The 23282-nt window shown below is 47.0% G+C and overlaps 1 protein-coding gene across 1 annotated transcript; it reads left to right on the top strand.

Annotated features, from left to right (window-relative positions):
• Positions 1–20214: 20214 nt before the first annotated feature.
• On the top strand, positions 20215–22904 carry LOC112880309 (proline-rich extensin-like protein EPR1). The gene has a single exon (XM_025944864.1). It carries the CDS (start codon positions 20258–20260, stop codon positions 22676–22678), a length of 2421 nt encoding a protein of 806 aa, XP_025800649.1. The 5' UTR covers positions 20215–20257; the 3' UTR covers positions 22679–22904.
• Positions 22905–23282: the final 378 nt, after the last annotated feature.

Below are 23282 nucleotides of genomic sequence, written 5' to 3'. Positions count from 1 at the left end.
TTTTATGACGAATAAATTTTTAGTCGGGACACTTTAACGCGTAGTTTTAAATTTGAAATTTCCGGGGCGTCACAACATGTTCAATCGGAGCTCAATACTTTAAGCACGCTCTTTGTGATATGAGGGCAAGCATCAGCGTCATGCCAAAGACAGTTTATGATAAACTTAACCATCATGCTTTTCTTCCTACTGCTATTTGTTTGCAGCTAGCGGACCAATAGGTTCGTTATCCCACGGGAATTGCCGAGAATATTCCGGTGAAAATACAGAATTTCTTTGTCCCCATTGATTTTGTCATTCTCAACAAGGAAGTCGACACCAAGACCCCTCTCATATTGGGAAGGCCGTTCTTGAGACGGCAAATGCACACATTGATGTTGGAGCAGGAGAAATTCAGCTCAACATCAATGGGCAGAAGGAAAAATTCATCTTCAGATCGAAGGTCGAACAATGTTCCCAAGTCAAGGCATTCATCCGAAAGAAGTCCGAGAAAGAGCCGGAGAAACCATCAACCCCATCCATCAAAGCCCTCATCAAATTTGTGGAGAGTTTTCGGATTCAAGAGGAGATCAAGGTGCATAACCAAAGGAACGCGAAGCGAAGAATTCAGCATAAGAAATTCCTGAAGCTCGAGCGGAAAGAGATCGAAACAAGCAAGTCCATGAGAAAGACATGGCAAAAGAAAATGTCATCACCGACGACATCTCCATTCGATGATGACAATCAAACCCAAGGTATGGAGAGTCTTGCTCAGGACTCAAAACCCAAGCTCTCGCCGTGAGGTAACATGGTAGTTATCCATCTCTTGCATTTGCATATAGGATACTTTATTTCCTTGCAAAATCTTTCTAACTTCGCCATGGCATGTTTAAATTTCTGCAAAGTGCATGTTTAATTTTCAGACTTTTGTTTCACTCACACTGCATAAAAAAGATCAAAAAATTTTGACCAGTCTGCAGGCCGGCCGGCCCCACATGTCATCACCTGGCCAGGGTGCAGCGTGCAAGGTGAGCACTAACGTGCAGGGGCAGAAATGAGTGGGCATCACAGCAATCATGGTGCATGTGCCAGGCTGTTCAGCTCCATGCAAGATGGCCGGCCTCCTCCTCGCCGCTCATGTCCCGACGTGGATGCAAGTGGCTTGAGTGCGCATGCAGAAATTAACCATGATGGGCCGGAGCAAGCCAGAAAAATGAGTGCCCATGACGCTGTAGTAGCAGGCCGTTCGGCCCCATGCAGGCCGGCCGGCCTCTCCTTCACTGTTGTTGTCCCATCGCCAGCAAGTGGAGCACGGGCACTTGCAGGTCTACGAGTATAGGAGCTGCCGTTGCGCGGCCGCTGCTGTCCTATGGCCGACCGGCTTGGCCGAGGCCGGCCAGCCTCCCACCATCGCGCGGCTATAAAACCCGAAGCTCCCGGCATTCCTCGTCGGACCACTCGCTCAGGTTTCCAAGCACCTCTCTGCATCCAAGCTCTCTCCTCTCCCTTTCTAAGTACCTTAGCTTAATCAAGCTCTTTTGAGCTAATTAAGTAAAGGGTCTTAGTGCTAGCACCTACAAAAAAATAATAGTAGCTAGTGATTAGTACTAATCAAGGTTAGTACTAATTAGAAATAATTAGTAAGTTTTTAGTGCTAATCACCTTTAGACAAGAAAACCCAAAAATATCTCCTTTGAATAAAACTGTGGCACGCTTGAACGACGAATATTTGTGCCGGTTAAACCCCCACAAGGACGACTGACTAATCTTTTCTTGTTAGTCCCTCGGGTATTTGTGCACTAATCTTTTGCAGGCATCATGTGGAACCTCATCAAGAAGACGCTCAAGAAGATCAGCTCCACCGGTTCATCCAGGCACTCGCAGAGTTCGGCGTCCTCCCAGGATAACATGTCGATAGACTCAAGTCGCCGAACTAGTGTTTCCTAGGAGGACACGACTCCCGCGGTGCCCAGGAGCCGCGTCCGCATTCGTATTCGCGTCCTGGAAATGATCGAACAGATCATAGCCCGAAATGATTACGAGCTGAAGGCGTTGGTGCTCCTGAAGAAGCAGAGTTTCAGCCACCTCAAGATCTTTGAGCCCCTCTTCCTCATCAACATGGGCTTGAAGCAGGACATGAGCCGCGCCTTCGCCTACTCCGGTTGGGAGGACTTCGCCGACATTATTGAGGCAGGTTTGCAGCTTCTAACCATAGAATTTCTTATGTCTCTTAGCATTGAAGAAATGGGTAAAACAACTAAAATTTATTTTCGTTTCTTTAATGAACAATATGAGCTAACGGCGAAAGATCTTAGTGTAGCGCTTGATTTCCATAAGAAGTTCCTGCTAGATCCTAATGCCGTCACTAAAGATCATCAATATAACCGTACCACCTGGTGGAACTCAATTTCTAAAGAACCTGTTAGCAGCAAAAATAGTATAGTGTCAATACATAATCCAACCCTTAGGCTGCTAGCAAAATAGCTTTGCATGGTTGTACACCCGCGCTCGGGCCTGCGCCTCTGCAGCTCTCCCGAGCTGTGGTGGCTCTTTGCTATGGCCCACAAGGTGAGGTACTCTCCCATCATGAGCATGTTGGCTCATTGGCAGAAGATGATCGCGTGCAAGAGCCCCATCGACATAACCTCTCTGGTTACGCGCATTGCTGCACATATCGGTGCGTTGGAGAATACCCGGGTCACTTACTTGCCAAGCGTACCAGCTCTAAGTTGGCCTAGAGCATTTCATGCAGGGTCATTTGATGCATGAGGGGCCGGGAAACTCTCTCTTCATGGGTTATCCCAGGTATGTAGAGAAATTGAGCTTCCATGCCTGAGGATCTCTCTCTACTCGTTCAAGCGACTAACGTTGCAGATGGAGAAGAAAGAGCTAGCTCACCGCAGTGTTCCCAGTCTGGTAACATGAGGCCGGGCACAACGCAGCACCCAGCAAGATTAGGCAGAACCATTGCAGCCGCAACCCCAGGCGGACACTACCCAGCATGCTGAACCTTCTACGACAGACATGGGCTTTGAGGACACCTATGAGCATTATACTCATGGTGGCTCGACCGTCGCTGGAGGCAGCACAGGGTACGGCCACGAGCAGGGATTCTACTACCCCCCAGGTATGCAGAGTTCTTATGGACCCCAGGTAGGACCATCGACTTCGGCACGTTATGGTTATGAAAACCCAATCATGCGGGGCATCATGAACCTCCCGACCCAAGTTAGCGCTCTAGGCCAGCAGCACGATCAGATCAGCCTGTACCTTGCACACAACACCGATCTCACACAGCAAAATGGGGGGATGACCTCGGCCATGCACTATGACATCTTTGGCGCCTTCACTTATCTGGGCCTCAGTTCTAACCAGCAGCAACACTACTATCCCGAACAACAGCATTATTACCCCGACTAGCAGCACTACGACCCCAACCAGCAGAACTGAGCTTCATCTAAGCTTGGGGGTGTATCCAGGTAAGTCGTCCAACCCGTCCGTTCGATTCAAGAGTTGCCATGCCATAGTTGTTGTAGTAGTAGTAGTAGTAATAATAATAAAAGTAACAAAATATTTTTATATGTTTTCATGCTTTGAATAAAAGAACTCCTAGCTTTTATGTGTGAAAATCCGTGTGAGCTCTTATCATGGAAGTGATGAATAGTTACTCTTTTATGCCCTGCAAGTGCCTCGTTTACAACTTTTTACTCTTCTAGTACTTGAACTTGTTGGCACTTGGTAATTATTATCATTGAAAATCATGAGTTTGTGGGAGCATGAGCTTGACTTATTAGTCTAAGTTGTTGTGAGGTTTGAGATAGTTGGAACCAGAATAAAACTGCATGCACTAGTAAGGAACCTCTCGGAATTCCTTTAAAAAAGAATCATGGTGAAGGTTTCTCTTTTGGCTTACATGTCCTATCCAAAGCCATAATATTTTACTATTTGAGCCACTATAAGCTATCTTGAGTTGCTCTGAGCCTTGCCGAATGGTGAGTCCGTTCGAGGAAGGTACTTGTCATCTACCGATCTTTCTCTTTTGCGTACCCATTGTTTTGCTAGCCTCAAAAATATTTGGTACATCAATAACCTACTCCGGGTATTGACGCCCACCTTCGCCATACAATCTCCACTCACAACATAGCCTAAATATCTCCACAGTGAGCCCATCCATCCAAGAAGAACAAATACTCATTTCCAATGCTTCTATATATGCCATGAGGGTATTGGTCATCTTCTAAAAAAGAGAGCAAATAGAAAAGAGGAGACAAAGACCCATACATCTCCAAAAAGATTTGAGAAATGAGGAGCACAAATAAAAACCAAAAATTCACAAGTGTGAGTCCATTTCTCCCTCTCCCTTGAACATCATCCGTTCCATAAGATCGGAATTTGATCGGGTACCAACCTCTTGTGAACCACTATTCGGCTCGGCAACAAGGGTAACCAATGACTATTGCCAATCATATCGAATATGTTCCCGATTGCCTAAGCGGTCTGCCCGCTACACGGGCAGTTGGGCTACACCCTGCGAGGCGCTCTGCGCGCTCTCTTCTCTCGCACATTGCCAACTACTTTATACCTAGCTTTATGTTTTCTCCCAACGGTCACTAAAGTACTCAGGTAGCACACGCCTTAATCTGTGAAACCTCAACTTCCCTCGCAACTCTCTCAACACGTGTTCGATGACCAGCTCTCAGCATAATGAGTTGAGATCATGTAGGGCCAGGTGCTTAAACATAACAAGCTAACTACTCGGGGAAATTACATGGCCTAACAAGAGCAAGATGCAAAAGCAATCATGTTGCACCAGATCAATTCCAACGCCTTCAATGGTTTAATAATTTTACATTATGCTGCATAATGTTTGTATTGTTGTTTACAACACCAACTACTCGGCGTGTTTTCAGTAGCACATCTGGCTTTGATGTTCGTGGGGCTAGGCGTGATAGGGCACTTGGCGTGGTTTTGGTGGCTCGTCTGGCTCCTATGCTCGGGGGCTGTGTGCAACAGGGCACTCGACATGCCTTCGGCAGCTCGTCTGGCTCCCATGCTCAGGGGCTAGGGGCGATAGGGCACTCGGTGTAACTTCAGCGGCTTGTCTAGCTCCCATCCTTGAGGGCTGGGCATGACAGGGTACTCAACATGCTTCCGGCGGCTCGTTTGGCTCCCATGCTCGGGGGCTGGGGGTGACAGGGCACTCAGCGTGCCTTCGGCGGCTCGTCTGGCTCCCATGCTCGGGGGCTGGGCGCGAGAGCTTGACGCTGGAAACAACTCAACATACCTCGCGCGACTCATCTGGCTCCCACGCTTGGGGGTTGGGTGCGAGAAAAGACTCGGCCACCGACTACTGCTACACTTCACGAAGATTGCCAGCCGAGTGCTTTTAGTACTTGGCTGGTGCTACGCTCCAGATTATTTATCTTAGAAGAGACTTTTGACCCTCGAATTGATTATTCTAATTAACACGAGGCTCGGGAGCTACTCCATATGGTGTGCGACTTGCGTCGCTCTCCATATCAAGGTTCATTGAACAAGTCAGAAAGGATGGAATGGGTGTTCATGATGAGCACCAATCGGCTTCATGACAACCTGAGCAGAAGATACTCAGCTGCTTGGCGCTAGGTGGCTTGACGGAGGTTGACCCCCGAGTACCTGATAGAGGGCCCGACTGGCAACCAGATCGGCCAGGCTGACTGCACAAGGAAGGCATATTCTCTACAGTTGTAATCCAACTAGATCTTTTGTATAGTAGCTGACTAGGGGATTTGCCATGTAAACCCTATCCCCTGGTGTATATAAGGAGGAGCATCCCATCCCAGACTCGACAGCTTCTCATCCTGAGCCTCGACAGTGACAATGCAGCTAGCCTGCATATTCCACAAACCCTAAACCAATCAATACAATCTAGAACACAGGATGTGGGGTGTTACGCTCTTGGCGGCCCGAACCTGTCTAAAACCCTTGCATCTATGTGTTACCATCAAGTTCTTGACTTTGCAATCTTCCTCACCTACAAATCTACTACCTGAGCATACCCCGGGTGGACTTGCTGGAGTACAGATCCAACACCACCAAAGACAATGCAGCTAGCCCGCACATTCCACGAACCCTAAACCAATCAATATAATCCAGAACAAAGGACGTAGGGTGTTACGCTCTTGGTGGCCCGAACCTATCTAAAACCCTTGCGTCTTTGTGTTACCATCAAGTTCTTAGCTCTGTGATCTCCCTCACTCTCACACCCAATTTAGAAAATGTAACCGAATGCATCCCATATGTGCATCAGGATCAAGTTCCGCACATACAGTAGACGTCACAAGCGAATATCCGAAATAATGCATTAACAAAATAGAGTATAATAGTACTTTATTACATGACCGATAGTCTTAATCTTAAATGAATAAATAAACATCGACAAATAGCAGCGGACTTCAACTTCACAGGTAGATGACTGGGAGACATACGCCTAGTATTCTTCGAAATCTTCAGGAAACACCGGACAATTATCTTCTTCTGAGCAACATTATTTTAATAAAGCAAGTGTAAGTACACTTATGGTTGGTACTCAGCAAGTGGAGTAAATTATATGATATGGAAGGCTATGATCAAGGAAAAGCTGATATGGTTTGACCGCGATAAGCATTTTTAGTTGGTCAAGTTTTAATTAAGTGTAAGTATATGTCAACCCTTAAACAGAATATCTGAGGTAAAATAATCCACAACATAAATAAGTAAATAATAAATAAGGAACATCAATTTAGATCATCTTTAAGTTTAATTATCATGTGAGTATCCAAGCCGCTCTTAACTGTGAGTACGGTTGATATATCAGTTTTCACTCAGCAGAGGTTCTACACTTTTCCCACAATCCGTATTTCCCTTGATGCCTGGGTTTGCAAGTCCCTTAAATACTTCCAAGGTAAGTGGCAGGGATTCACTACGAGGCCTTTACAAAGATTCCCTAACTGATGACAATCCGCTAAGTTTTTAAGCCAAAGCGGTCATAATTCTCTCTAATAAGAAAACGCCTGAGCCAAGGACCACATATAACAATATGCCTCAAGAGGACCGAGCTATACCCTGATGATGCAACCCCTCTTGCCCTTTTGGTAAGATTATCATAAGCTAAGGTTTCTAATTAATTAGCCAAGATCAGAGCCATGTAGTATTGTGGTTGCACTATTTTTCTAGATGGTTCTCCATGTTCCAATTAATGCAATGATCTTAATTATATCCAAAAAAATATTCCACAACATGGGTAAACCAGTGTAACATGATTTTTAGATTATCCAACCAAAATCTAAGTAAAAGCAACTAGCGTAGCTACAACATAAATATAATAATTTAAATACCCAGGTTTAATCAAGGAAGTTCAATTGAAACTAGACACATCCTTATTTGGGATTCCACCATATTCTAGACACAAGCTTGCATATAAGGTAAATGTGTATTTATAATGTTATTGGGACTGGGGTATGATCAAGGACCACCTGCCTTCGTTAACGAACTGCTGCTGCTCGGGAACGTCTTCGAAGCTCGGCTCTTGCGGACCCTCGAACCGCGTATCGTCTATCGTAGCACACAAATTCATACAAACAAACAAATATAATAAATAAGAAATAGTACACCAATCAATATAAACAGAGCAAAATAATGTAATAAAGCTACTGCACATGTCGTAAGGATCACATGAGCGCAAGAATCGATGAAAACGGAGTTAAAATGGAGAAATTAGGGCTAAAACATGATTCTAGGGGCTTATTTGTGAAATATTTGAAACTAGAAGGGTTCAGGACAAAGAAACCGAGGACTAAAACCTAATTAAACCTTAGACCTAGGGGTTAGATTGTAAAATAGAAAGATCTAGAACTGCAGGTTCTATATTTGAATAAGTCAGGGGCCTAATCAGAAGAAAAAGGATCTATTCGTGAATACTTTTGAACTAACATGGACTGCAGGTTGATTTCCAGAAAACTTAAGGGCTAAACCACAAAAATACCACGGGTTCACTGGTAATAGATCCGTTTGACTCGGGTTAGAACTGATCTGGACCGTCGGATCTAGATCTAAGGGTGGGGAAATGGCTGGCGGTGTGGGCGGCGGTGCGGGGCGCCGGTGGCGAGGTCAGCGCGGCAGCGGGCGGCTATGGCTTGCTGGAGTTACGTGAAAACGCGATTCCGGCCTCGGGTTTGGCCCAGGATGTAGCGTGCGTGACGGGGAACCCAATTAGGGGGTTGAGAAGGAGCGTCGGGGGCCGTAGGTGGCGGCCGGCGGATTGGGATCATCGGTGAGGTCGTGCGGGCACGGGGGAAGCGAGAGAGAGAGGGAAAGGAGCAGTGGCCGAGCGTCCTCACCACCACGTGGAGCTTCTGGAGTACTTTTTCGTCAGCGGGGAGCAGCGGAGCGGCGGCGCGGCAAGCTCCCGAAGCGCGGCGGTGATGGCGGCGGCGGAGAGCGGCGGCGCTAGGGTTTCGCAGGCGGAGGCGGCGGCTGTGGGTTGAGGGATGCTAGGGCACAGGGCGGGGCCTTAAATAGAGGCGGCTGCGCCTCCTGGGCGTGCGGGCCCAAGGTGGAGCGCGGCAGGGCGGCACCGGGGCGGACTCGGCCTCGAGCCCGAGTCTGGCTCGAGGTCGGGGATGACCCTAGCAAGTGAGTCCTGCCAGCCAGTGAAAGGAAAGGGGAAGCGGGGAGAGGAAGGTCGGCGCGTGGGGAGTGGGCCGGGGCGTGCTGGGCCGCGCGAAGCAAAGGGGAAGGGAAGGAAAAAGGGCCGCCTGGGCCGGGCCGCGCGGGGAAGGAAGAGAGGAAGGAGGGAATGCCGTGGGCCGGGCCGCAACGGGAGGAAAGGAAGAGAAAAAGAAGAATGGGAGGTGGGCCGGCCCAATAGAGAAATAAGAGAAAAGGAGAATGTGTTTAAATGCTTTTGAATTTAAATTTGAAATTTAAATTCAAATAGAAACAATCAATAAAATAATGCAAAGGGCATGAAATGCACAAAACCTATGGTTCCTTATATTTCTTTTTGTGTTTTATTAAATTGGTATTAATTCATGCTAATGCTCTAAAATTAAAAGAATTTGGATTAAAACCTTATGAATCCTAAATAGATCCTAACAAAGTTTGTTTGAACTCCTAGTTTGAAAATTAGGGAGTTACACTCACCTACAAATCTACTACTTGAGCATACCCCGGGTGGACTTGCCGGACTAAAAATCCGATAGGTGGCAAGTGGATCTACGAGCTTCCACATGTCGTCTGGGGGCTACGGACTCAGCCATCCAAAGTCACATGACATACACCTTTCTTTCTTATCTGAGGGTCAGAAGCAATCCTCCCTGCAGACATTATGTGGAAATCTCTACGAGTAGAGATGTATGATGAAGGCGAAGCTGATGAAGCAAGACACCTTGAACTGGACTCAGTCGAAGAAGCAAGATGCAACGCCCTTGTCCAATTGGCTCGTTATCTTCATGGAGTCAAAAGCTACCACAACCGCAATGTCCAGGAGGGGTCATTCAGCATTGGTGATTTGGTCCTCCTTCGCATCCAAGACAAAACAGGGTTACATAAGCTTAACTCTTGATGGGAAGGACCCTTCGTCGTTTCGAAGGTCACAAGGCTAGGGTCGTATTGATTATAGTATCTTGATGGCCAGGAGGTCCCAAACTCCTGGAACATAGAGCATCTACAGAAGTTCTATCCTTAGTACAATATGTACACAGCCTGCTAGCTGCACGACAGCATATTATTAATAGAGTTGTTATTATTCCAATACAACTACTTTCTTTCTAGCTAAATTGTAAAACTTGGAGGCTCTTTTTAAAGCCAGGAGTAATAACACTAAGCTACTACAGGAGGTTTACTCGGGGGTTGCCCCGCGATCTCTTTTTATACAACTACTAAATAGCCCACGAGGCTAAGAACGAGTACTACGTGTGCACAAACTTATTCCAGTAACAACTACAACTACTTGTTTCATGTAAACAGTAGCGACAAAAGCACTTTCTGAAGGGGTCACCAAGCCCATACTTCTAGTTAGGCCTCAAAAACTATCATGAGCACTAAAGCGCCAAAAAAACTGAAGAGGCCATTGAGCCTATAATTTTGAACAACTCAGAGCACCGCATGATTGGGCATTATTTGACTAGTTTGAACAAATATTCGAACGCCAAGTTATTGACTACATTCAAAGGCATGGCACTTGGATAACCCAAGTGTATCAATTCTATCTAAGACCTACAATCATCAATACTATTCTATATGACAGTAATCAGAATAGATCAAAAGGCACGAAGTAAATAGATATATTTATGAATATATGACTGGGCAGATTGTTCATGACATGTTCATTGTTTCCAATCTTGCTCTAAGCTCTCAACTATCTTCTGGGCCACTGACTCGACTTCTTTTAGGTATTCTGTGAACCTCTCCTGAGAGCAGTCTGCAGCCATACCATCAGCTAGTGGCTCCAGATTGGCCTTTGGCCAGAAAGACTTGAAGAGTCCAAGCACGTGCGCTACATAGGTCCTTGTGGTCTTGGAGATGAAGCCGGCAATCTTCTGCGGGGCTTCTTGAAGTCCCTCCAGTAGAATCCTATTGTCAATTACCCCTTCTTCTGGAGGATCCACCATGTCGATGACTACTTGTGCTGCTTTTTGAAGGTCCTCAAGTTGCTTCTGCATGGCATCTTTTTCTTCAGCCATGTCTTTAATCTGTTGCATGCACTTGACGAACAAAGCATTAGTATTTTCAAGCTTTTTCACCATGAGCTCCAGTTCATCGATGCGGCGATTCATCAGATTGCTCACATCGGTCAACATTTCTTCCTTTTTATTTATCATGTTGTTGAGTTCTGAGGACAAGCAACAAGAAGTAGCACTCATGAGAGCTCAAAAACGAATAGTCATATACATCACAGCAAGGTGAAGCAGTCGATAGATTGTTACCTCAGTTAGTCTTGGCCAGGTCCTTGTTCTTCTTTGAAAGATTCTGGATCTCTTGCTTCAAGAGCCAGACTTCCTAGGCGCGCTCCTACTTGAGGGTGTTGAGCTCGTTCCTCAAATCACCAATCTTGTGAATTTTTTCCTCAATCTGGCGATCCTTGGCCTGCAACTGGCAGGCCCCATCTTCAACTGGCCTGAGTTTGTCTGATTTTATTTTGGAGCGATTGGCCAAGTTCTGTATGATAGGAAAAAGCAGTCAACAAATCAGTAACCAGTCGGCAGAAACATATATTTTCAGTGCGAGATACTTACCGTGGAGACTTTGTACAATTCTTTGTAAGTGTTCTAGAACTCCTTTAAAGTCATCGACAATACCATTGGATCTTCAATGAGGTCAGTCGAGATGGCATATTGCCACTTCGGGGGAGTCACCAGAATACCCTCTAAGGAGGGACCCACAGCGCCTTGATCTTTAGGAGCAGTGTGTTGCTACGGGTTACCTATCACCTTACTACTAGTAAGCAGACGTGCAACAAGCAGAATAGTACTCGCAGGTGGAGGTGTTCCAATGGGCTCACTTGCTAATATCTTCGGGGACACATCCCGGACTTCAGGCTCTTCCTCAGTAGTCGCCTCAGCTCCAGCTTCGGTCCTACCAGCTCCAGCGTCGGCAAGAGCCAAGGAGTTGGGCGGCCCTGATGACTCGAGGGTAGCCATGGCCACTAGCTCTACGACGACTTCCATGGCATCAGATGCTTTTTCTAGCTCGGGGGCTGGAGTCACCATGGCATCGCCAGGCTGCTCCAAGCCCAGAGCAGAGGATGGGCTACACATAAGAAACAACAATAAGAGTGCTTACAAGGATCCTACAACTATAAAAGCGCAAAAGTACTCGGACACTTACAATGTGGATTTCTTTGCATGCGATTTCTTCTGTTTTAGTGCCTTAGGTGCTGGAGCAGCATCTAAAGCACTTGTCGGAGCTGACTTGCCAACCGCAGGCGGAGTTTGCTTCAGCGAGGCAATCGCGACGGTCACTATTGACTGTGTGCCAGCCGAGGGCTGTGACTACCACGGTGTGGCTCTAGCAATACCTATTCATCGGTCCACTATGATGGAGGGTACATCTTGCTCCTTCACAGTATCATCCCCGACTATTTTTCGACCCTTCACTTGGCATGCTTTGGGTTCAGGGAACTAGGATTGAAGAATCAAGAAAAAGGAGAGAATTCAATCAAGATCATTAACAACAGGCAACAAAAAGCACTTGCAAGACCAAGCAAGGCACTTACCTAGGTGTTTCATCTTCATCACCACCTGATACAGCACTAGCCTTGTGCTTCCGGGTGGCGGCCCTCGGCCCCTTAGGGTGACCAGGCAAAGAGTCACCACTTGGAGCGCTCTAGCCCTCCTAGGAGGTCTTCACTTTTTTGCCCTTTATCACATCCGCCAAGATGCAGTCATCATCGGTGCCCTCATCTTCTTCCTCTCTTACTGAATCAATAGTGGGTCGAGATGGCATTAGGTGGCTTGGACGTTCAATGTCCAACATTAGAGGCATACTCTTATATACATTTATATCATCCTGCAACAGGATTTCAAGATCTGTCAGTAGCAAATTAGAATAAAGGATACCAGAGGTACTCGATAGAAAGACACGACTACTTACCCCTACCTATTTTGGAGGTTTCTTCGCTGAATAAAGGGTCGGCACATATAGCATGGTATCGGCACCCATGAGCACTCGGCTTACTCGCAGCACAGCTTCACCTTTATTAATAGGGTCTGCAGAAAATCGAGATGGGTCTGAGTTGCCAAGGTACTCAAAGCAAAATCAGTAGCATTTTTGCAACGGCTGGATCCGCTGCCAAGCCACGTGTACATCACCGATGAACTAGTGACTCCTGCATCCCTATGCTCCTTGATCTTGCCAAGAAGCTCTTCGATTAGGCTCATGTCCCGACAAGCCACGGTCCACTCGCCTCTGATCCTGAGTGCTCCAGGAGTCCTCTCGGGAAGCGAGGGTTCATGGTTCCCAACATAGAACCATCGCTCCCTCCAGCCTTACAGACTAGTCAGAAATTTGTAGGGGATGTACTTCTTTTCCATCCCCTGCCTCAGTTGGAGTCTAACCCCACTGACCTCATACATTTTGTCCTTACTAGGTTGCGGTTTGAGATGGAAAAGGTAGCAAAAAAGATCGAAATGGGGTTCTATCCCCAGGAGAGCTTCGCAGAAATGGATAAATATGGCAATGTGAAGAATCAAGTTGGGGTTCAGATGGTGAAGCTGAATACCATAATAGAAAAGAAGGCCGTGGTAGAAATCAGAAATCGGAAGGGCCAGGGCGCATTCAACAAAATACTAAAATAAAACTATCTCTTTAGCCCCTTCATACGGTCTCTTATCACATGTGGCGGTGCGCCACTGGATGATCTCCTTGGGCTGAAGGAGGCCCTCATCTACAAGCTCCTTGAGGTCGGCCTTAGGACACTTACTTGCTCTCCATCTGTCACCTGCGGTAGCGGCTGCCTTGGAATCTTTTCCCTTCGCGTTGGTGGAGCCCTTCTTGCTAGCCATCCTTGAAGTCACGAGTCGCTTCTCTCGCATGCACTCAGGGGATTAAGGAGAAGGTGCGGGATGCGAGCAAGGAGGGTGCAGATGCGAGTGCAGCTACACAGCGGGAGGAAGGAGAAAATGGAACTAGGCTAGACCTAGATCTGGATTAGCGGTGGCGGCGGCGGTTGTAAGACAGGGGAAGACGAAGGGTTCCCACAGTGTGGGAGTGATTGAAATGGTAGTTAACCCTAAGTTACCGCGCAGTTAAATAACTAGTGGGGGACCCAGTTTCACTGTGCAAAAGTTGAAGAGTTTTAGTGGGAAATAATTTGTTTTGAGAGGTAATTAGGATAATTTTGGGGAAGCTATTTGATTAACCATTTTTTAGGGATTTTATCCCAAAAAAGGGGTTTTTCGAATTTTGAACCAATTTTTCCTATTTTTACCATCATTGCACATATATAAAATACACTGCAACGTATACCATGTTCATTTGGTTGCTTTTTTCCAAATTTTTTGGGATTTGGATTCAAAGCTCGGGGGCTACAGGATACGTGTCATCGATGGCATATTTTTAAAATTCTTTGGAAGATAAGAAAAGAAGATTCAAGACTAATTTGACCCTCAGCCTGATTCTTCGATTCAACCTAATGCTCGGCGGCTACTCCATATGGAGTGCAATTTTCATCGCACTTCATATAAAAGAAGACTTAAAACTACTCAGGGCATGAGCACCTCACAGCCTCGAAGCAGCCAAGGAAGTACTCGGAAGACACCTCCAAGATGAAGTTTTGGAAGAACTCGAGGATGACTTCAGAAGTAATCGAAAGCCTACAGTACTCGGCTACGAAGAGCTTGGAGGCTTGTCAGAACCGGGGCTACGGGATTAAGCACATAACATAGAATATTATGGAATAAGGAATAGGGTATGTCCCATACCTTATATCTATTGTAACTACTCGCATGCGAGTAGAACTAGTAGGAATAGAAGGAAACTACCCGAGTAGTACATGGGTAGAACCCCTAAGCTAGTATCGGGCTAGAATTCCATGTAACCCTGTCCCCTAGAGTATATAAGGGCAGACAGGGACCCCCTCTAAAGCATAACCAATTCAAGGCAATATAAATCACCATACAGAATGTAGGGATTACGCACATCGCGGCCCGAACCTGTCTAAACCTTGTGTTGCTTGCACCTTCGAGTTTCTGATCTCGGTGACACCCTGCCTACAAGTCTACTACCTTAGGGTAGACCTAGGTAGACTTGCCGGTAAAATACCGACAGCATCCGATTCACTCCGTATTCGATACACATCTATTCGTATTCGTAACAAAAGCAATCCGGATTCATATTTGTATCTGAGGCTATCCATGTTCGAATTTGAATCCGATAGAAAATGTGAAAACAAATATAATATCGATGATATCCGTTCGTATCTGGTCCATTTACATCCCTAGTCCATACCTCCCACTTCCGAAATCTTATTGGAGAAAATATTGTTTCCAAACCAACTATCTTGAAAAGATTTAACCTCTAGGCTGATCGGCCTGGCCCTAATCGAGGTGTCTTTTCTCCCACGGCACCTTCAGGCTATAAACAACCCATTCCACGTCTAGGTCTAGGCATCCATCCAATCAATCGACTAGAAACTAAGGGATATACAACATAGGGGGTTAAAGGCCGCTGCAAATATCAGAAGCTGTCGAGGTGATGATTTAGGCTAGATCCTAGCCACCAAGGTCGTCTTTACGAGGCGAAGCCTTGGCGGAATTCAAGAGGCTCGCCTTGTCTTGATCAAGGCTTATGTACAAACGATGGTGATTTCAATCTATATGCTTTATGATTCTTGTCTTTGCTTTCAATCTACTATCACTAGTATAGAAATTGCCTTTTGTCCCGATTGGAAAGTCTACAATCTGCACTAAAAGGCTTGCTAGGTCTAACAAAATAATTGGTGAGCACCACTGCTTTCCGTGGGATTCAAACCTAAGACCTCTGACCTCACGTTAGCTTCCTTACCATTCCACCTACATAATACATGTGACTCTAGATGGAGTGCTTTCCATTTAAACTAATCCGCAAAGAATTCTTTAGTTCCAGTTGAAAACCCCCCAACCCCAACTGGGGAAAAAGGGTCTCCCTTTAGTATGGATGAAAACGAGGCGGGCAAATCCCATCAAGACCGGCACTGTATCCCGTATAAACCGACCGTATACCGTTTTGGCAGGAGAAAATAGGGAAAGGAAAAAAATGGGTAAAAAACGGCGGTAACAGGAGCGGAAACAGGGGAGTCCTTTTCCTTGACCGTTTTCGCGGTTACCGTATTTGATCCGGAAATTCCTGTCGGTTGTTCCCGTATTTTGGAACTATACCTCATATTCAGCCACATAAACATTCAGCCCAAACCTGTCCCACACTCCCTCTCAGCCCGGCTTCTAGAGGTTCCAACAAAGCTCCACAGACCACAGCGCCTCCAAACCCTATCTCCCAGCCTCCCACCATCCCACGCCTGGCCCTGGTGGTTGGCACCCTTGGCCACCTGCCCACCTCTTCCGCGGTTCCGCCGACCGCCGCACAACCGTCGCGGGTGCAGCACTGCCTCCGCCTCCCTAACCCACGAGACCCCAGTCTCCATTCTGCACCCCCCGCCCCCCCCTCCGACTCTCTAGTCTCCACTCTGTCGCCGCCACCAGGACTCTGCCGCCCCACCACTCCGCCGGTCCTGGAATCCACGGGAGGAAGCCTGGAGGAGGAGGCGTGGCACCGGCGCGGTGGCGCACCGAGCTTGAAGATGCCACCAACCGGAGGTGGTTCTGCTTGAGCTGCTGGCTCGTCAGCATCCCAGCGCCGGCTCATCCTAAAGCTGCCATTTCCATTGGTGGTGCATACCACCACTCTTGCTCCTACTCCGACATCAAGTACACTAGATGAACTCTAAATGTGTGAACTGTGATGCACTGACCAGAGGAGAGGAAAGTGTATGTGTTAGTAGATGAGTAGAACGTGATGCACGGATGCTTACCATTGAATATACTCTTTGTAGTGTAGCTTGAAAGATATAGTTTGTATATGGAAAGATATGTAGTCTAAATATTGAAAAATATAGGTTTGATTGCTTGAAAGATATACTCTGACTATTGTTTTCATTTCTTTGATTTTTCTATTGGCAGGATCTAAGAGGTCAAGGTTGACAAATGGAAGCCCTCCCTATAGTCAAGAACTCCCCCCTCCGCCGTAGTATGGGACTCTGCTGGGATCTACATCCGCTGGGGGCGAGGCGTGAGTTCATAACTGGAAGTCGGAGCTGCTCTTCGCGGGGTCGAGCTCGGCACGATAACTGGTTGTAGCCGCTTGCTTCGGAACCATCAGTGTGTGGTTCGTGGGTGACCTGCCACGGGAAGTCGTAGCTGCTGGCGGTTTTGCTTCCACGCTCGGCAATGATGGCCTATGACAGTATGTCGTGTTTATGCTTAACTGCGGCAATGATGGCCTATGACAGTGTGTCGTGTTTATGCTCAACTGCGTCGCGTGGGTTGGTTAGCCCCTCGGGAACCTTTTGACTTCTCGTTGGTCTAAACTTTCCTGTACATAATTTCATTTCGTGGGGCCTTTTGTTTAGAAAAAAAAGAAAGATTAGTGCTACAGGAGGAAATACGCAAAGTTGTATTGAATGGGAAGAAAAGATTAAGAGTCCTGGTATTGACTGCTCGTACTCTCTAGAAAAGCCCAAGCGACACGAGGTTCTAAGCGACGGGAGGTTCTCGATGGGCCTCGATGCTCACGATAGGCAGCTGCGGACGCTTTCTGCTTAACTTGCGTTGCTACTTGCTAGAGAAATCTGAACCTTGCAAAATAAGATCAAACGGCTATCAATATCCATGCGACGTGGCCCAATGAATGAAGAGAGCTTCGCTCTAGTTTCGTTAGTTACTAGAAACTTGGCGCGGCCGTTGCGCCTTGCACGATGAGTTGGCCAGTGTATATCTTGTGGATATTGGGCCTATGCATATCTTGTATTTTGGCCTACCGCCTGTGGCTTGTAATATGTTTTAAATGTACAATACCATAAGTTGTCTCTACAATGCATCAATCATCATGAGTTCGGAAAATACATACATTAAGTAATGGTGGAAAAACATCAAAGAATAACAAGTGGACAACATAAGGGAATGTTACTATTGACATACTGGTGAATATCATGTAGATGTTACATGCAATTTGTACAGGAAATGATTGACCTTATAACCTTAGTCCTATTTTCTTCAGAGATGCTCCTAGGAATGCTGCAGTTGCAATGAGAAATGATGGCATAATAAACCTTTTCCACAAACATCTCACAGATAGGTTAACGCAGAGGTGAAGGCAAATCACAAGCAATTTATACGGATTGTTTTGTTTTTAATACACTAGGTCCATACTTGTGACGGATACCCTATCCCTGCCAGTTCCAATTGTTCGAGCATGGATGGGCCCAAGGGGATGAGCTGTTGTGAAATAATGTGGAATATGGAATACATTTATAGAATATTCTATTTGTCCAAACCATATTTTGATCTGTTGGTGTCCTTTTACCATTATTGCTATTGATAATACAAATTTGTTTTACTTCTCTGAACCTCTTATTTTTGCCTATTTTTGGGTTTCATTTACAAACTATTCTAACTTGTTTTAGCACAAAAGGCTTTGTTGTCATGGGCTTTTAATCTGGTGTAGCTAGCCATGGTGACTTAGGTTCTGCTATTGTGGTCAAGAGAAGGTTTAGAAGGATCACGTCCTTACTGTGTTTAGAGCATTATTTAGTTTGTTTCGTACACAATTCTCTTTACCATTTCACAATTCTCTTTACCATTTCGCTACTACAGAATAGTTCATCCCAAATATCCTATCACCGCTAGTTTAAATCGACCCGGCGGTGATAGGTTCCAAAAGCATCACCGCCGGGTCGTATGATGATACAGTTATCCCCTTATTTCTCTCTCCCTCTCATTTTCTTTGTCGGTCCTTCTCTCTACTCCTGGTTCATTCTCTCTCCCTCTGATCCCCTCCCCTCCTCTCTCTCCCGCCGCTGGCTTCCCTCCTTCTCCACCCCCACCGCCACCCCTCCCCCCTCTTCCCCCACCAGCCCGTCCCTTCCCTTCTCTCCCTCGCCGCGTCGCCCCTCCCTTCTCTCCCCCGCCACCCTCCCTTCTCTTCCCCGCAGCCGGTGTGGGGAGCCGTAGAAGCACCTAGCACGCGGAGCTGCTGCCAATGCGGGCAGTGGCGGCCGGCGTGGAGCAGCCGCAGTGGCGGCTAGTGCGGGGAGTGGCATGGAGCGGCGCGGAGAGCCGCGGCGGCCGCGAGCGGCTTGGCGGCCCGAGCGCGGCAGCTGTAAGCGGGGTTGTGAATGGGGCGGCCGCGCACGGACCGAGTCCCCTGCAGCGGCGAGCAGGGCGGCGGCTCGGGGGCCAGTAGCAGCCGCGGCGTGAGTTTTTTTAATTTTTTTGGAAGGGCAACACTGTCGAATGATGAACCGACGGTGCTGGGTATAACTATCAGTGTCGAATTAAATCCAACGACGTGCAAAACCGGTGGTGATGGAATTTTACAACTTGCGGTGATAGGGATGGGTGGAGCAGTTTTGAGACATGTACACCAACTTGGATACAATGTAAGTTGCGATAAGTCTTACATAGCAAAAACTAGAGTGATCCATCTCGCGTCACGCATGCATGCTCCATCATATCTGATCAAGTTTCAATCTGGACACAGCTGTGTTATCCACGCCAAGTAACTTAGGGCTCAAAAAGCCTAGTACTGCAGTTCACATTATGAGCGCTTGATCATGAGAAGTAAACAGATATACACTCGAGCATCAACTGCAACAAAAGTTTACTCCAGTGCCTCACGTAAGAGAGTAGTTTTCAACTGAGAGAATGGATCAGGTTTGTTGAGTTTGATACATCGATCTATCTCTTCCTGCAAATTTTATTTCAAAAAAAAATCTCTACCTGCAAAATGTCTACAAGATCCAGTGCCTCACGTGATATGAGATGACACCTGAAGATGGTGGCGACTTCGCTGCGCCGTCCATTCTGGGTTCGTGTGCCCATCTATGCTACAGATATATATATGTAATATACTAATTACATCTTGATCTTGTCAGGTTAAGAACTTTAATCAGATCTGTACTCACAAATTAGATTCCGAGGTTATGAACTGAAAATCAGATCTATGTGCTGATCACACAATAGATCGGCCAAGAGGTATCAATTAGAACATAGAGATTCTTCTGAAGCAAACTTAAGTCCTGCGCAGTGCTAATTGTATTGGGGTTAAACCTTCTTATTGGGAAGCCGTGTATATGTAGATCAATCTTCCCAGTTTTAGTCTTCTGATCAGGCCGTCTCAGAAAATATCAATTGAGTGGCACGAACCCTTAGGTTAGATGCTCTGTGCGCGCGGAGATCAGTGCGCGCTGCAAAATGTCAACGGAAATAGCATACAAATATCAAGCCATGGAAAGCCAATGTTCAGTTTAAGATTCCTTCTCTTGGCTTGAACAAGTGGTGATTATTAAGCTTAGCAGCTGACAATGAATTAATAAAAGCAAGGCCGGCGAGATGAGAGAAGATTATTCTGCAACTCGATCGTATCGGATCAGGCAAACCCTAGCAAGCTATACTGGTATGTGCCAGCCACACTAGTATAAATAGATGTATCACCCTGTCCATGCAACACAACCCAGTAAGTAAGAACCTCTCTTGCTAACTGCTGATTGGACAGCGATCTCAGCGCCATGAGATCGTTAGTAGTTCTCGTCCTCCTCACCCTCCTCCTCACCGTCCACATAGCCCGAGCTGACGAGAAGCAATCTGGGGATAAGGCGCATGGTAACAAGGATGCCAAGGGAGCTGATGGTGGGGAAAGCTCAAAAAGAGGTGATGGTGATAATGGGGTTGGGCCGGTGAAGAAACCACACTGCAAAAAGCCAGGGCACGGTCCAGACCCACATGGTGATGGTCATGGGCCTCCGAAGAAAACCGAGTGTGATGACGATGGACAAGAATCGCCATCACCACCCGGTGACTCAGCTGAGGCTCCATCCTATACTGGTAATGACCACCAACCACCACCTCCTCCATCAGTGGCTCCAAGCTCACCACCACCACCACCATCACAGTCCAGTCCCCCACCAACCTATGAGCAACCATCAGCACCACCACCACAGTCTGCTCCACCAGCCACTCCTCCAAGCAACAACGCGCCACCACCGTCTTCAAGTCCCCCACCTGCACCTCCACAACAATATCCTCCTCCACCACAATCTAGTCCGCCTGCCACACCTCCAACAAACTATTCACCTCCACCACAGTCCAGCCCACCTGCCACACCTCCAAGAAACATGCCGCCACCACCATCTTCGAGTCCCCCGGCTACACCTTCACAGCAGTACCCTCCTCCACCACAAACTAATCCTTCTGCCACTCCTCCAACTAACTATTCACCTCCACCACAATCTAGTCCTCCTACCACTCCTCCAACAAACGCACCCCCGCCACAGTATAACCCACCTGCCACACCTCCACAACAATATGCTCTTCCACCACAATCTAGTCCTCCTACCACTCCTCCAGCCAACAATTCGCCTCCACCAAAGTCTAATCCTCCTACCACACCTCCAACCAACTATTCACCTCCATCAGAGTCTAACCCACCTGCTACACCTCCAAGCAACAAGCCACCTCCGCCATCTTTAAGTCCCCCGGCTACACATCCTGGCACACCTCCACCACAATCTACTCCTCCTGCCACACCTTCGACTAACTATTCCCCTCCACCACAGTCTAGCCCAGCTGCCACACCTCCGACTATCTATCCCCCTCCACCACAGTCTAGCCCAGTTGCCACACCTCCACCGTCTTTAAGTCCGCCAGCTACACCTCCACAACAATATACTCCACCACAATCTATCCCACCTGCCAAATCTCCGAGCAACATATCGCCTCCACCGTCTTCGAGTTCTCCAACTATACCTCCACCACAATCTAGTCCTCCTACCACACCTCCAACCAACTATTCACCTCCACCACAATCGAGCCCACCCGCCACACCTCCAAGCAACAAGCCGCCTCCACCTTCCAGTACCACGGCTACACCTCCACAACAATACTCTCCTCCTCCACAATCTAGTCCACCTACCACACCTCCAACAAACTATTCACCTCCACCACAGTCAAGCCCACCTGCCACACCACCAAGCAACATGTCGCCTCCACCATCCTCAACTCCCCCGGCCACACCTCCACAGCAGTACCCTCCTCCACCACAATCTAGTCCTCCTGCCACACCTTTAGCTAACTATTCACCTCCACCACAGTCTAATAGCCCACCTGCGACACCTCCCACTAACAAGTCACCTCCACCGTCTTCAAGTTCCCCTGTTACACCTCCAGTATATCAGCCAAATAACCAGCCACCTCCACCATCCTCTAGCCCCACTACCATGCCTCCGTCACAATCTCCGCAGCCACCAACTTTAAGTCCACCTGCTATACCTCCAACGTATAGCCAACCACCTACATCACCAGCCGGACCTGTTGTCTCACCTCCACAACAAGCAAGTCCACCTCCATCATCTCCAAGTGCTCCTGCCACACCTCCAGCAAATCAACCATATAACCGGCCACCTCCACCGTCCTCTAGTACTCCTACCGCACCACCACAATCTACACCTCCAACTAACTCGCCTCCATCATCTTTGAGTCCACCTACCATGCCTCCAACCTATTTCCAGCCACCTCCATCACCATCTAGTCCCCCTATCACGCCTTCACAACAATCTAGTCCACCACCACAATCAATTCCTCCTCCTACAATTCCAAATGACCAAGCTCACAACCAGGCACCACCATCATACAATGTCCCAGATTGGACCAAAGGGTGGCAACAAATCTACAACTTCCGGGATGCCATGTACTGGCAGATCGGAAAATCTGTTGTCCAGCAATTGACAAAGAATAACCAGTACCTTACTCTCGTTGATGTGCTTTGGGCAAGCATGATGCCTGCTGGCATCGGAAACAACTACTTCCTAGTGCTGAAAATGGCAGATGTATCGTCCCAGAATGTCGGCAGGTACCAAGCATTTGTGTGGGGTGTGCCCCAGCAGCAAGAGTTCCCATGGAAAGTACTGTCTTTCCAGTATGTGGGAAACTAAGGTCTGATGTGCTGCATCCATGATTGCACCACTTCCCTTGCATTGTCAGAGAGCATATTATACGACCTGTGTTGGTCTCCGTGTTCTAGTTTGCTTCGATGTTATTTTGGTGTTGTAGCAAAGAGAGGTTTGCTTCTCTAAGTATGGATTAGCTTTCAATAAGACTTGTGATGCAATTTTGTTGCTTTTATTACTCAACTGATTCATGAAAAAGAAAAATGGATAATTTCTAGAGCTCAGTACTTCTTATGACTCCGGTGCACGTAGTCCATAATGTTGCCACACATTTTGTTTAATTGATTCATCTACAAGAGCTAGGACATTGAAGGGATGCATTTAAAATGCAGAGTGTCCAAAGCAAAATAAAATATCAACGGTAATGCAACATGAATCTTACTAAAACTTTTTCAACTTCAACAATCAATATCTAAATTATATGGATTAAGAACACGCTATTGATACTACTAATTTTGTTATGAGAAATTTTCATAATAAATAAATATTTTCACTCATGATAATATACTTTATAAATATTTTAACCAAATTGTAATATTGAAGGCCATGTGGAAGCCCTACAAAATGGGTGATTATTTGCTCAATTGTG

Source organism: Panicum hallii, chromosome 1 (genome assembly GCF_002211085.1).
Source record: "Panicum hallii strain FIL2 chromosome 1, PHallii_v3.1, whole genome shotgun sequence".
In the NCBI taxonomy this organism is placed as follows: domain Eukaryota; kingdom Viridiplantae; phylum Streptophyta; class Magnoliopsida; order Poales; family Poaceae; genus Panicum; species Panicum hallii.
The sequence above is the reverse complement of the archived record's forward strand: the minus strand, read 5'-3'. Positions and strand labels throughout refer to the sequence as shown.

Coding starts and splice junctions, on each gene's coding strand:
- LOC112880309 (XM_025944864.1), top strand. CDS start 20,258: ATGAGATCGTTAGTAGTTCTCGTCCTCCTCACCCTCCTCCTCACCGTC.